Source organism: Mastigoproctus giganteus, chromosome 9 (assembly GCF_048544385.1).
Source record: "Mastigoproctus giganteus isolate SK-2022 chromosome 9, ASM4854438v1, whole genome shotgun sequence".
Lineage (NCBI taxonomy): Eukaryota > Metazoa > Arthropoda > Arachnida > Uropygi > Thelyphonidae > Mastigoproctus > Mastigoproctus giganteus.
The window spans coordinates 184,588,539-184,603,820 of NC_143583.1; the positions used below are offsets into that span (position 1 = coordinate 184,588,539).

The 15,282-nt window shown below is 38.1% G+C and overlaps 1 protein-coding gene across 1 annotated transcript in view; it reads right to left on the reverse strand.

Annotated features, from left to right (window-relative positions):
- The window catches only part of Ddx1 (ATP-dependent RNA helicase Ddx1), a 339,750-nt gene that overhangs the window by 251,488 nt on the left and 72,980 nt on the right, over window positions 1-15,282 (reverse strand). The window contains exon 7 of the mRNA XM_090381389.1: window positions 10,729-10,812. Within this exon, the coding sequence (XP_090237515.1) occupies window positions 10,729-10,812 (84 nt within the window). The remainder of the gene's footprint in view (window positions 1-10,728; window positions 10,813-15,282) is intronic.

Below are 15,282 nucleotides of genomic sequence, written 5' to 3' on the forward strand. Positions count from 1 at the left end.
AACTTCTGTTCCGGGTAAAATAATGGAGTCACTGGTTAAAGATGCATTGCAGGATCATCTAGACAAGACTGCAGCAATAATTCAGACACAGCATGGGTTTGTTAAGGGAAAGTCTTGTCTGACAAATTTGATAGGATATTATGATGTGATTACAAAGGAACTGGATGCAAAAAATAATTTTGATATCATATATTTGGATTTCAGGAAAGCTTTTGACACTGTTGCGCATGGAAGACTATTGTACAAATTGGAGCAGAATGGTATTAAGGGTAAGTTGCTACAATGGATAAAAGGATGGTTGAGTGGGAGAAGACAGAGGGTGGTAATTAATGGGTGCTGCTCTTCGTGGGCTAATGTTATTAGTGAAGTCACAGAGAGTTTGGTGTTGGGTCCTCTGTTGTTTTGTATATTTATCAATGATATTGATGAGGGTATATCAGGCTTAGTGTCGAAGTTTGCAGATGATACAAAGGATGGCAGGGTTGTTAATGACAGTAATGGCAGTGTGCTACTGCAACAGAATCTATATAATTTGGGCAGATGGGCTAAGAAGTGGCAACTGAAGTTTAATCTTGACAAATCCAAAGTACTGCATATGGTTAGAAGTAACCCCAGAGAAACGTACCAACTGTGTGGTATTACACTTAAGGTGGTAGAAAATGAAAGACCTGGGAGTAATTGTGCAGTCAGTTATGAAGTTTTCTGAGCAATGCAGACAGGCTGCCAGGGCAGGTCATGGGGTTTTGTCAATGATTTATAGGAATTTTGCTAGCAGGGAAAAGGAGGTGATTGTCCCTCTGTATAAGGCAATGGTCAGGCCTTGAGTACTGCATACAGGTCTGGAGGCCTCATTTTAGGAAGGATGTAGATTTGCTTGAGCGTGTACAGAGAAGGGCAACAAAATTGGTGAGGGGAATGAAGGGATCCTCTTACCAAGAGAGGCTTAAGTTCTGAAAATTGTAGAGGCTGGAGACTAGGCACCCACGTGGTGATCTGATTGGGGTGTATAAGGCCTTGAATGGGTTGAGCATGCTGAATTCTGATGGGATCCTTCCACTTGTTCAGATTACGAACCTAAGGGGGCATAAATTCAAATTAAGAAAAGATAGATGTAGAATAGATGTGAGGAAATTTGCCTTTAGCCAGTGGGTGGTTAATTGCTGGAACAAACTTCCATCTGTTGTTGTGGAAGTTGATAGGTTAAATAAATTTAAGGAGGAACTGGACAAGCATTTGGAGGGAATGGAGTGATTTTTTTTTTTTTTTTTTTTTTGGCTGATGCTGCATAAGCTCATACATTTGCTTTCTTGCATCACATGCCACTACTACTACCGTGTTGAGATGGTCATTTTCTTATTGGAAAAATAACTCTGAGACAGCGATAATCTCAGCTAGCTTCGCATCCCCTCCGGATAACACTGGGCCACCAGACAGAGTCGAAAGCACCTTGGAAATCGATGAAAATTGCATATACATACTTGGTGGCACTCTGTAAGATGTTATTCAAGGCCTGGGAAGTAGGGCAGCCTTTCTTAAAGTCAAATGATGGATACTAGTCAAATTAGTTGCAGAATACTGAAGACTCAATCTGGTAATCAGGAGTTACTCCAGCACTTTTCCCAGAATAGGGAGAAGAGAAATTGGACAGTATACCTTATGTGGATCAGTGGGGGTTGAGCTAACCTTTAAGGATAAGTCTAAGATTTGCAGGTTTACACCTAGTTTGGAAGGCTCCTTCCCGGAGACAAGCATTGTAGAGAGCAATAAGATGTGGGCCACAGACCACAGCTGCTGGATAGCCTTGCCTTCAAGGAGGTTACCACCAGGCACCTTTCTATTTTTGATGCATTTGACTGCTTCCTCCACCTCCTCCCTAGTGAAGGGTGGCTCTGAGTGAGTTGGTTGATATGAGCTGTTATCCTGAATGATCTTCAACTGGCATTCTGTGTTCATAGCTAGATTTTCCCTGATGACAATGGCATCCAGGAGAGTGCCTGCCCATGGTATTGCCCCAGTTCATTGTTTCTTGGTTATTATTGTTGTTTAAAGAGTTGATAATATCAGCAGTGCAAATTCTGTTGTGAATAAATTTGTGGACAATGCCCAAGGGTTAGAATTCCCTTCCAAGCAAACCAGTTTTGCCATGCTGTCTGATTTTCAAGGTACGTGCATTGCAGTACTTGAAATGGAACTGCCATGCATTCTTGAATTGTGACTAAGGTATTTATTTGGTTGGATAGGCCTCTTCTGCGTGTTCTTTGGAGCTCCCTGTGAGCTCATTTCATTTCATTCCTAAGTTCAGTTAGCTTGGGGGTCCACCACGGGACGCTATGTGGTGTGCAGTTCTTCATTGCAACTTTGGAAGCTTTTAAAAGAAGGTTTTGGACATAGTTAGTCTTGATGCATCCATGCTACCCAGAAAATCACTGGGCAGATTACTCGTCTTATCCCGGATGAACTGGTCAAAATCGTCCCAGTGAGCATATTTAGTTGCAAATGTTGCTACCGTTATCATAAACTGGGTGTTAGTGGACATTCCAGGAGAGATGTCATATGTAATAAGCTTATGGTTGCTAGTATGTGTTTCAAGGACCATCCGGTGCTGCAGCTTCCTTGTTATAGCTGGGGTAGTAAGGATGGTATCAATAATTGTATCACCTCTGCTAGTGTGGGCATGTTTGGCTCGTTGATAATACCCACTCCTGTGGAGAAAATAAAGTCCTCCATGAGAAGTCCTTTTTTTTTTTTTTTTTTTTTTGTAGTTGTTGGCGCATCGGCATCTGTGGCCATAATGCACCTCCCAAGGTTTTTGAAGTACTTTGATCCAAGCCCGAGGCGGGATTCGAACCCGCAACCTTAGGGTAGAAGAGGACTTCTCATGCCGACCGGCTAGCCCGGTCGGCATGAGAAGTCCTCTTCTACCAGTGTTCGCATTATGCCAAAGCAAAGGGATGGGTGTGCATTCGCATCAATTGCCATAAGAAGATTACCTCTCCCAAGGAGATCTATGGCACTTTGGCAGTGTGCAATGTAGGGCTCTATTCTGTCACTAAACTGAAAATATGAGGTAAGTAAGGGGTAGCAACCAGTGTCATTCTCAATTGTGGCACAGATAGAGTGCAAGTTAAAAAGGAGGAGATCTGGTAACCACCAAGTACAGATTTCTAATAACAATGGCCACCATGTTGGCAGGACCAGGGGACTGGATGACTCTAAATGACAGTGGAAGGCCTGAGACCTTTCCTCTGTTGCAATACGGTTCTTGGAGCAATAACACATCCAGCTTCAGCTCTTCCATAATTTTGGTCAGCTGGTTGGCAACTGCAATAGATCACTGTGCATTTATTTGTGCAATTAGAAGCAGCAGAATTTGGTATCCTATCCATAAGTGATCTGGCTGCGCAGGCTACTGCTCTTTTATACACTGTGCATGAGGTATCCCTTATTGAGTGGTTGAGGGCCCTATTAATCCTCTTACAGTTTACACATTGTGCTGGCTTTTCTTTGTTGGGGCACTCTTTAAACAGGTGGCCAGTTTCAGTACAGTGTCTGCAGGTCGGTTCCTTGTGGGAACTACAGGCAGAGGTGTGCCCATATCCTAGACAATGAAAACATTTTAGAACAGGCACAAAGTCTTTAAAGTGATGCTACGACCAACCCACGTAGATTCTGTTTTGGGCTTTAAAAACATTCCTAATTCTTGGAGAAATTTCCACTATAGAGTTTAAGCATGACATCATCCTAGTCTTGGTTGAAAACTGGACCTTTATTTCTTGAAGGGCCTCTTCTTTCGTGAGAATGTCTTCAAGATTTCTGGAGAAAATGTCCTCTGCAAGTTCACCGTTAGTAGTAATTGCATCAATGTTGAAGATGGGCCCCTTACCCTTGAGGCTCAGTGACTCAATTATTGGGCAGAACTTGATTTTATCAATATCTGACTGGGAGGCCACCTCCGTGGCAATCCCTTTATTCCTGATCTTTCTCACTGATTTCACCTTTATGTTATAAAGGTTTTGAGCACCTCAGTCTTCACCTCTTCATTCATCTGAAAGTGAAGAATCTAATATGTGGAATCAAACATATTTAGTATGGTTTTAGGGTGACTTTCTGGCAAAGCTGCAAATGAATTATTGTAAACAGTAAAAAAGAAAATTTAGGGAATAAAATAGAATAAAAACTGTGGCAAGTATTCTCTGATGTTACAAGGTTTTGGCATCAGAATTAAGAGGGATAAGGCAATTGTTTATTTGTTTACCATCCAGGAGTTTAAGAAATTTCTGAAGTTCAGAAGAATAATTTTAAATACTTTCCAAAAGCGGCCTACCTATCTAATCCAATGTCTAGAGTATTCTAGAATAACGAAAAGGAAAGTACTGTTAACTCAATTTGGTGAAATGTGTTATTTTTTTGGTTTGAAGCTACTTGGCAACAAATTTTTATCAAAAAATATATATATATATTAATAATATGATGGTTTTTAAATGTAATTTTTTTTTTCTTTTTTGAAAGTAACCGCCAAATTAAACATGCTTAGGAAAATTACAAAGGAAAGTAAACTGTAAATGAAAGTACATCCAAAGTGAAGAGCTCTAATGTAAAATTAATTTGTTTTCTTTTCCAAAACATATTCCTTCCTAGTTAATTTCTTTTGAAATGATAATGTTATCTTATGTTTTATTCTATTCTAGGTCAGGCAGAAGATTTTGTAAATTAGACACCACCAAGAGTTTCAAAATCTTGTGTTGTTTTGGAACCCCCTTTTGTTTAAGTTTAAGAAACAGTTTGTTATTCGTGCCTGTGAAATAACTGAGAGACATTTTTCTTATCCAAATTTTATTAATTTAAACTAAGATAAGTGGTGCAGTTGACTGCATTGAATCTTGAAAAACCAGACTGTTCACAAGCAGGAATATTCTTATGTTGATTACTATTACTGTATAATGTTTTTTTCCAGGAACATACGTAAGGTGATATGGCAGCTATCTTTATCATCACATGCCTGTTATTTTTGTAAGTTACACAGTTCCTTAATTACCAAACAAGATATGAAGCATAATAAAGGAGAATATCTCCAACTTACACCAACTGAAAACAACGGAAAGGAAAAGAACAGGCACCCACAATATGCCTTTTCACTTAGCATCCAGTTTCCATGGAACCAATTAAAGGATGTACATAAAAGGATACCTATGTGTGCATGTGCATGCATGCATGTATGTATTTATTGGTATATCAGCAACATGGTGCAAGAAGCAATACAGTCAAGTCTCCATATTCGTGGGGGTTACGTGCCAACAATTCCCACGAAAACGTGAAATTCTACGAAAATCTGTACTCTCGTCCAAATAGTCCCAGATGTTTTCTACGTATGCCTAAACACCTACACAACCATTTACAATTACCAGAAAAATGCTTAAATATGTTTAAAGGTTTGAGTAACATTTTAGACATGTTTTGAAAATATTGTATCAAAATTTTATTACATAGTTAACAAGGCATGCACCAGGGTATTCACCACATTATTCAGTACTTCTCAGTAGTAGAGGTCTCAGAGGCTGGAGAAGAAGGGTTGGCTGACGTCGAGACTTCTGCCTGGACCTTCTCTTCAACAGCTATATGGGTGCACTGAGGCATCTTCTTCCGTAATAATTCTGTCTCACTGGCATTGAAAACCTGTTCAGGTTAATATCCTTTCTCCTCGATGAACTTCTTGAGTTATGCAGGGTAGGCCTTAGCAGCCTCGTGATCAGCTAAAGCAGATTCACCCGCAATCTTTACATTACGGAGTGAATAATGCCTCTTGAATTTCTGGAACCAGCCTTTGCTGTCAATGAAAGTGGTTTCTGCAGTTCTGCTGGTACAGGAGGTTAAATCTGTTGTAAAGAATGAGGACCTTAGCTGAAATCATACCAACGTTCACATGCAAGTTGTTTTTCCTTGTGCTGGTCTTCGATCCAAATGAACAGTGCATTCTCCATTTTTAACATCACTTTATCATGTACATAAGCTGCGTATTTAGCAGTAAGAATTCCACCACTTTGTACTGCCTCTCTGATCTCTTCTTTCTTTATTGTATGGTACTGTCATTGCAGCCTATGGCCACACATATAACCCCTTCTCAACATTTATCTAGAATCCGCACTTCCTTGTTCAAAGTCATCATTTTCTTGGCCCTTTTATCATCATTTCCTTGGCCCTTTTAGGATTTTTTCGTTTAGCACTTAGTTTAGACCCCAGAGGTATTCACATAATCACAGTAAGATTTTAAGCACAAGTAGCCTAACGCAGACACACACAAAGGTCACAAGTCATCCTACTCAGATGTCACTCACTGGGTGAATGCAGCAAGCAGCAGCCAAATTTTTAGTATGATAAATTTCACGACCGCCAATGCAAAAACATGAATCCGCGAATACAGATCCACGAATATGGAGACCTGACTGTAATTAAATAGTACCAGCCAACAAAAAACTACTACTACCCATATGCAGTACTTTGTCTTATAATAAACAATCTTTTTAGCATTAGCAGAAGCATATGATACAAGAAAGCAAGCTTATATAGCATCAGCCAAAAAAAAAAAAGTTTTTTTTTAATGTTTATATACAGATCCACGAATACCTCTAATAAGTTAAAAAAAAAAAAAAAAAAACAATGGAAGTAAAGGGAAAATAAAAAGACTGAATATGTCAAATGCACCAAAGCACGCAAAGCAGCAAAGGATGCAGATGTGTATAAATAAATAAATAAATTTTCTGTTTATACTCCGGCACGACAACCAAGTCAGTAGAGTTTACAATAAATCGTCAATACAAATATTTATCGTATTTAGTATATATATATATGCATATTATAATAAATATAAAGATGTAAGTATGAGTTACACGAAAAGCCAAAAAGGAATAACAGCTTAAACAAAATATTTTAAAAGGAAGTGACCTGTAAACTAAATTAATTAATTAATTAAATTGACCTGTAAAATAAATAACAGTAGCTGGCATCGGATAATGGTGAATAAATTTAGCCATAATTAAAAGGGGGGGGGGGGAAATAGAACAAAAATACAATTAAATTCAATGTCAGCAAAAATAAAAGTTGATACATGATCAGGTTTTTCATCAGGGGATTACACCTGACCATGTATCGAAGGACTGTATTTCCATACTTGTCCAAAACTGTGGAAGAGTAGAAATTTGAAAATAAAGTAAAAATAATCGAAAAAGAAAAGCAAAAATAACTCCTACAAAGGACTACCTTGTCCCTACAAAGTATGGACAAGGTAGTCCCTGTACAATGTTTGTAATGAAAGTTACGGTAAAATTTAATACAAAATTCAAGTAAATAAATACCGATAAGTCAAAAACAAAATCTATACCTGAAATACAAAACCAAATGGGCAGGAAATGACAGTGCAAAAACACAAATAGTCAATTTGATAGCTGCATATATATACAAACTTAAGTGAGAATAATAATTGAAAAAATAAATAAATAATAATAATAGATTGCCAGCAGCATGGCAAGACAGATACAAGCACTCAAATGCAAAGCCACACCACTGACAAAAGTAATCTTAATCAGATTATATAGGCAAAACAAACTATGGATGGCAGCTCAGGCGCAGCATTAGCAAATCAGCCCACTACTGTCATGTGATATACTTATATTTCAATAATGTTTGAAATAATTGAAAACTGAATCTTACATAAAAGATCGGATGGTGGACTGATCTTTCGATCGACTCGCCTTTGCGGTGATTTGTCTAGCAAAAAAATATGGAACGATTCCCTGACCATTATTGGCCTTGTGGTCCTCTGTTGAGATGGGGCATAATGGTCAATCTATTTCTGTTTTATTTTATTTTATTGTAGTTATTCACATCTCTGCTCGTGATATTTCACATAAATTTGGACCTGGTGCCCATCAGAGGGGGTGACGTTAAATTTCATTTAATTGGCTATTCAAAATTTAATTGATTATATTTCATTATCTTTGTATTTAGACTTTCTAAATTAGCTTCGAGAGTTTCGGCTGCAATAATTTTATTCTCTTCCCCCTGTTGAATTGATTGTTATGCATAATTTCACAATTTTCGCTCTTCTGTCTTGCCATGCTGCTGGCAATTTATTATTATTAAATTTTTTTTTTCAATTATTATTCTCACTTAAGTATATATCTCAAGCGTCGTGTAGAGGAAAATGCTCTTTGCTGCCTCTGATGTATGCTTTACCCCTTTTTTAATGTAAGATTCAGTTTTCAATTATTTCAAACATTCAAATATAAGTATATCACATAACAGTAGTGGGCTGATTTGCTAACGTGTGCCTGTGCTGCCATCCATAGTTCATGTTTTGCCTATATAATCTGGTTAAGATTACTTTTGTCAGTGGTGTGGCTTTGCATATGAGTGCTTGTATCTGTCCTATTTTTAATTTTCGCTGCATCAGGACCACTATTCAAATCCTCTGCATTGGCACTTCGATCCGGAGATCGGATAGTGGTACTGATCTTTCGATTGATTCGCCTTTGTGGCGATTTGTCTAGCAATCGAAATGCAGCGATTCCCTGACCATTATTGGTCTTGCGGTCCTCTGTTGAGATGGGGCATAATGGTCAGTCTATTTCTGTTTTATTTTATTTTATTGTAGTTGTTCACATCTCTGCTCGTGATATTTCACATAAATTTGGATCTGGTGGCCGTCAGAGGGGGCGCCATTAAATTTTATTTAATTGGCTATTCAAAATTTAATTGATTATATTTTATTATCTTTGTATTTAGGCTTTCTAAATTATCTTCGAGAGTTTCTGCTGCAATAATTTTATTCTCTTCCCTCCCTGTTGGTTTGATCGTTACGTATAATTTTACAATTTTCGCTCTTCTGTCTTGCCATGCTGCTGGCATTTTTATTTATTTTTATTATTTTAATCAGTATTCTCACTTAAGTTTATATCTCAAGCGTCATGTAGAGGAAAATGCTCTTTGCTGCCTTGGATGTATGCTTTACCCCTTTTTTTAATGTAAGATTCAGTTTTCAATTATTTCAAACATTATTCAAATATAAGTGTACAGTGAAACTTCTCTTAACGGATCTCTCTCTACAATGGACATTTTCAAATTCCCCAACTCTCCTCTATTGGTTTTAACGTGTTTTCAGCTTCTGTCTAGCGGACATTCTCTGTAATGGAGGCAGATAGGCAATGCGCACTGTTTCATTTAGATTAGCACTTAATTTGATCTCCCAATAATGGACAGCGGGCAAGCTCACGGCCCTTTTTCTAAGAACATTTCTTCCACGTATTGCCTCAATCGTGTGTTTATTTTCTATTTCTGATTCTCTGAATTTTATCAAGGTTTTTACGTCGCGGTTCTAAACCCTTTTTCAAGAATTTTAAGGAACGTGTAAAACTTCTGATGAATTCGGTGTGTGCATGGGGGGGGGGAGATTTTGTCGACCTTTCGTCTTTTGAATTTAGGTTTTCAGTTTTGTTCAGGGTCGTGTGAAGTGCACAATGTCTTCTCGTAAACATTTAACTTTAAAATATAAAGTCGAACTCATTAATGCGTATGATCGGCAAAAAAATAGTGTTCGCAATCTTGCTGCAAAATTCAAAATCGGGAAGACGCAGGTAAGCGACATCCTAAAGAAAAAAAAATGAACTGCTCAAACAATTTTGGCAACACATAAATGATCAGGTTCAAAAATCATTCCCGAAAACTGTTGGACTTCAAATTTGTCGCGCACGTGCTAAAAAAATTCCCATTAATGGGCCTATTATTAGGGAAAAGGCTTTGGAGGTTGCGAAATCTATGGGAGTAAATGAGTTCAAAGCTTCTGTGGGATGGCTAGACAAGTTCAAAACTCGGCATAAAATTTCATGGAAAACCGTAAGTGGCGAAGGTGGATCTGTTGATACTGGGGTGTGGGTGTGTGTGTGTGTGTGTGTGTGTGTGTGTGTGTGTGCGCGCGCGTGCATGCGTGTATGCGTGTGTGCTCTCCTGGTGCAGCAAAAGCCTCACGCTTCCTTGCATCACATAGCAATATTTTAAATTCCACTTCAATAATTCATAATTTCTTTGTATTTGAATATCACTTTCAAACTCAAAAATGTCTTAATGTGTTTCAAACTCAAAAATGTCTTTGCTGTCTAATGTGTGATATCACTTTAAACTACAATAGCCAGTACGAACACTCGTAACATTTATTAAAACAACAATACTGGCATACAAAAAAATTTTAAATAGTACAAATAAAAACAAAGCAGTCTTTTCATGATGAACCTCAATAATATTAACTGCAAGTTAACAAAGAAAGAATAATTCACACATTTGAGCTCTCTTAGTTAAATCAAATTATTCTACATATATATATAAAACAAGCCACTTACTACCTGAAGAAATAATCATTTAATACAAATAACTGCATCACAATACACATGTCATGGGGTTTTAAAATCACTTGGAGGGAGAACCACCAGACTTCAGAATATATTTCTTCCAATATGACAGAAGGAACTCCATATATTTTTGTCAAGCAACCACCTCCACCAGCAGCTGACTAATTCATCCACAGTGAGAAAGAAAGTCAAAAAATGCCTCTGCCTTCCCCAAATAAGATTGATTCAATCCCAGGTCAAACAAAACAAGATGTCAGCAAACAACAGAACAAAAGATTATTCTTACCATAACTAACGATTAAATGAATGCACATTGCTTCAAGTATATACTTACCTAAATCTAAGGATGCTGTCAATGTTGACCATCCAACACGACAAAGGCCTTCATCAGTCACTTTAGCTTCATAATAGTATTTTCCTGTAGATTAAATTTAATGGTATTAAGCAGCTTCAGTGCAGCAAAATATAAATAATATTTTCAAGTTTAACTGTATATATTAAAATCCTTTTAATATATGTTCATAATAGCATGAACATAATATTGAATGAATATGAATGATTTTATAAGTTTCATATATACAGTAACTATGATATACAGTCTAGAAAATAAATAAAACAGGGAGAAATTGGTTAGAAATTTTTAATTTGTTAATTTTTTTTTAAAGTTCCAGCCAGCTTATTTTCCCCTCTGCCCTTGTACTGTCAATTACCTCCAGAAAAATATTCAAAAATTTCCAGATTTTTGAAAATGCCAGAATTTTGCGGTTCTACTGTGTATCTATACAAGCAAAATTTTACAAAACAAAGGCCAACATTATCTCCATCACTAAAGACATCACTAAACTGCTAAATGCTACAATACAATTGGTCCTTAAGACTGTCACAGACATTCTCTCAGGTATGCCAAGCTGGGCTTGTTACCTGGGAGCCTAAAACACTGATGGAACTGATATTCAGGTGACTCTCAAGTCAAGTGGACCCAATTTTGGCAAAGCCCCATCAGTCTGTGACAGCTAAATCCTCTGCTTGCACCTTCAGGATGGTGGGACTGTTAGTAACTCTGGGTATAGCCCTAATGTGCAAGTCCTGACATACAGCACCTAGTATACTGAAGGTGACCATGCAGGTGCAAACCAATGCAAGCAGAGGTCAAGGTGTGGTGCCCACACCACAGGGAGGAATGCTGCCCCTATGTGTTACCAGGCACTACTAGATGGGAGATGACTCATCAACCAGTGTAATACCACCCCTTTGCTCAATGGAGGCTTCAGATGGAACCCATGTTTAGTCTCCAGAGCAAACCTCTGGCAACCCCTTCATTTCTTCCATCATGCAGCATCATTGATGTATTCTGAGGTTATGATGGACATCATTGCAAGATCCAATCTTCATTATATTTCGAGGGTGCAGTGCTAAAGCACTAGACCGAACCTATTGGTAACTCTCTGGGAGGTTTCCAGATAGCTAGTGTATAATCTTACTGCTTCTCTCTGGCAGACAGTGATGGAGGAAGTCCGAGTGGTGTGTATGCAAGGAGACATTGTTGAGGCCACATTAGTCAAGGAGCTGGGTATATTTTTGCCATGTGTACGCCACATCCAAAAATTTCATTACTTCATACAGCATGTCCTCCCCACCTTTTCTTACTACTGAATACATCATTGTTGTTGTTGTTGTTATTTGGTTTTTAGGAGCATTAGCAACTAAGGCCATATTGCTCCAGGGATATGCGGTGGTCATTCCCTGACCTTTCCGCATCCTCCATATTTGGTGGTCACGGGCTCGAACCCGGTCTAATCAAGAAGCATTTGCTACGCACTGCTGCTCCTGCCCACCTGGCTACGGAGGCGCCCCTGAATACATCATGAATTGTCAAACTAATAGTACAAACGTATCTGCAAAAATATCTAACCCCCCCCCCCCCCGGAACACTTCTTTGTTCATTTCACAAATATACATGGTCTCAGTTCCAATCTTAATAATCCACTTACAATCTGCCAAACCTCAAGTACTCTTACTGACAGAATTCCAATTAGCAGTTGATTCAAACAATGCCCATCTCGGTTGTCCAAATTATTTGCTATACGATTCCTTCCTCTCATTGAAACTTCTCTCTCCAGTCCTAACAGTGAGGTAATTTTCCTCGAGGTGATTTTAATGTTCACAACTCCAGCTGACTTCAGTTTTCTAGTCACAAGGACCGAGCTGGTTGAAATGCTGAGGCTTTTGCAATTACAGTAAGATCCCCATATCTGCGGGGGATACGTTCCAAGACCTACCATGGACGGCTGAAACTGCGGATATAAGCAAACACCTGCTGACCCCATATATAATGTGATTTTCTTATACATACGTATAATAAAGTTTAATTGATAAATTAAGCACACAGTAAGACATTACCAACATTAAATATGGTAATAATGAAGTACAGCAGATTCACGATTTACCAGGATTGGATTAACTGGGACATTTCAAGACTCAAAATTAAAAAAATAAATAAATAAAAAAAATTACCAGAAATCATAAAATTCAAGTAATAACTAGAATAAGTATAAACATATTTTGCAAGTTGTAAATAAGCGACAAGAAATGGCATTATAAGTAGTCATTGGGAGATTAGTGTACCTATTATCTTGCAACCTGGCTTCAAACCTACTGCTCAAAACAAAAAGAGACCAAATGTTTAGTTTGTTTTAGTGCATCGCGTCGATTGTTGTGTTCAATCGTACTGCAAAAGGACAAATGTTTCGTTATTTATGTCGGGATTTTTATTTATTTATTATTTATTTCTTTTTGTTTAGAAATCACGAAAATGATGAGCAAATGCAAGAGTTGTACTTTCAAATTAAACAAAAACTTGAAATTATTCAAAAGTTTGAAAATGGTGCAATGGTTAAATTTCTAATGAACCATTATAATGTTGGTAACCAAACCATACACGACATCGTAAAAAATAAAGGGAAGCATCGTATTGGACACGCGAGTAGTATGTGTTAAGTTTTTTCGGTTTTTTTCCGTAGTTAACCGCAGCTAATTGAATCAGCGGATATGGTGGCACAACTGCACTAATGACCTTGCACAGATTGTTCATTTACCTACCAGACAAGCCTAACCACACAGCCAACATGCTTGATCTTTTTCTCACAAACAGCCCTTCTAAGTACACGGTCAAGGTGAGTGATCCTCTAGGCACCTGAGATCGCAACTTAGTGATGGCCTCTTCTCCAATGGAGCCTTTCCCTCACTGCCATTCTCAACCTCGTGTCATTTGGTATCACAAGAATGGGATGATTGTGAGATTTCTTTTCTTCTCTTCCTTTGTTAGATTACTGTTTCAAAAGTTCTGACATTCATGTTTGCTCTAATCATGTCAGTGAAATTATTCTTGTGGGGATGGAATCCTTTATTCCACACACCACCTTAAAATCTCAACCTTGGTTTTCCAATAAATGTGCTAAGGCTGTTCAAGAGAAGAATGTTGCATGTTTGTAGGTGGTAGATGACTTTCATCAACCGGTGAAATACCACCACTTTGCTTATTGGAGGCTTGAAGTGGTGAAACCCATGTTTATTCTCTAGAGCAAAGTTTCCGGCATCCCCCTCCCCGATACTTCTCCTTCAACCCATGCACGGTACTAAGTACTATAGGTTTTGATACCTTTCGTGTTTGGTGTTTTCATAAAAAAAAAAATTAAAAAAAAATTGTAATTGGCTTGCTTCCAAATCTGCCTACACCAAAGCTCGCCGCAATTGTAAAGCAGTTATCAATCAATCCAAATTAGATTTTGAACAGGCTAAGAGTAGAAAATTTGCTTCTGGTCCAAATAGTAGTGAAGCATTTTGGTTCTTTGTCAAAGCTATTGGCCGCAACTTTTGCCCATCTCTATTCCCATCTCTGTTAAAACCAGATGGTTCTATTGCCACTTCAGCTAAAGACAAACCTGACCTGCTAGCATCTTACTTTTTTCCATGATCTTGGTAAACCACCTCACAGCATTCCCAGCATACCCCATTCAATGCCTCCTGTGGTCTTTCGTCAAAAAGATGTTAGATGGAATTTGAACGGTCTTGATGCTAAGAAAGCCCGAGGTCCTGATGGTATTTTTCTCCACTTGTTCTCAAAACCTCCCCAAATATTGTTTCTTCTGTGCTCCTGAACTTACTCCTGTTCTATGCTGCCTTTTTTCACTTTCTTATTCCAAAGGTATTTTCCCCTCTGATTGGAAATTTGCTCATATCCAGCCACTTCCTAAAAAAAGTGACAAATCGCTCCCATCCAATTATTGTTCCATTGCACTTACTTCTGCTCTTCCTAAAGTAATGGAGAAATCAATTAACTGCCAACTCAAACTATCTAGAAATCTTCCATCTGATCAACAATCGCCAGTATAGATTTCATCAGTGTCAATCCACTAGTGATATTCTGGCTTATGTTATCCACCTTGGTGGAAAGGTTGGCGAAACTCATGCAGTTGCTCCTGACATTTCAAAGGCTTTGATCATGTTTGACAAAAAGGTCTTCCAAATAAGCTTCCACCTTATGGTTTGTCAACTGTCTTTTGTAATTGGGTAACCAGTTTTTCTCTGAAAGCTCACTTGGGGTGATGGTAGACAGCTCTCTCTCTCTCTCTCTCTCTCTCTCTCTCTCTCTCTCTCTCTCTCTCTCTCTCTCTCTTGTCCAACATCTCCAGTAATGTTAGTACTCCCCAAGTGTCAGTTCTTTTCTCCCACTCTTTTCCTCTTGTATATTAATGACTTTCTGCCATTAACCGGAAATCCTATCCATAGTTTTTTCTGATGATAGCACATTGCATTCCATCTTCCAGTTTGACAAACCTTGCCCTGCACAAACATCTTCAACTTCTCGAATACCCACTACCAATTCCTT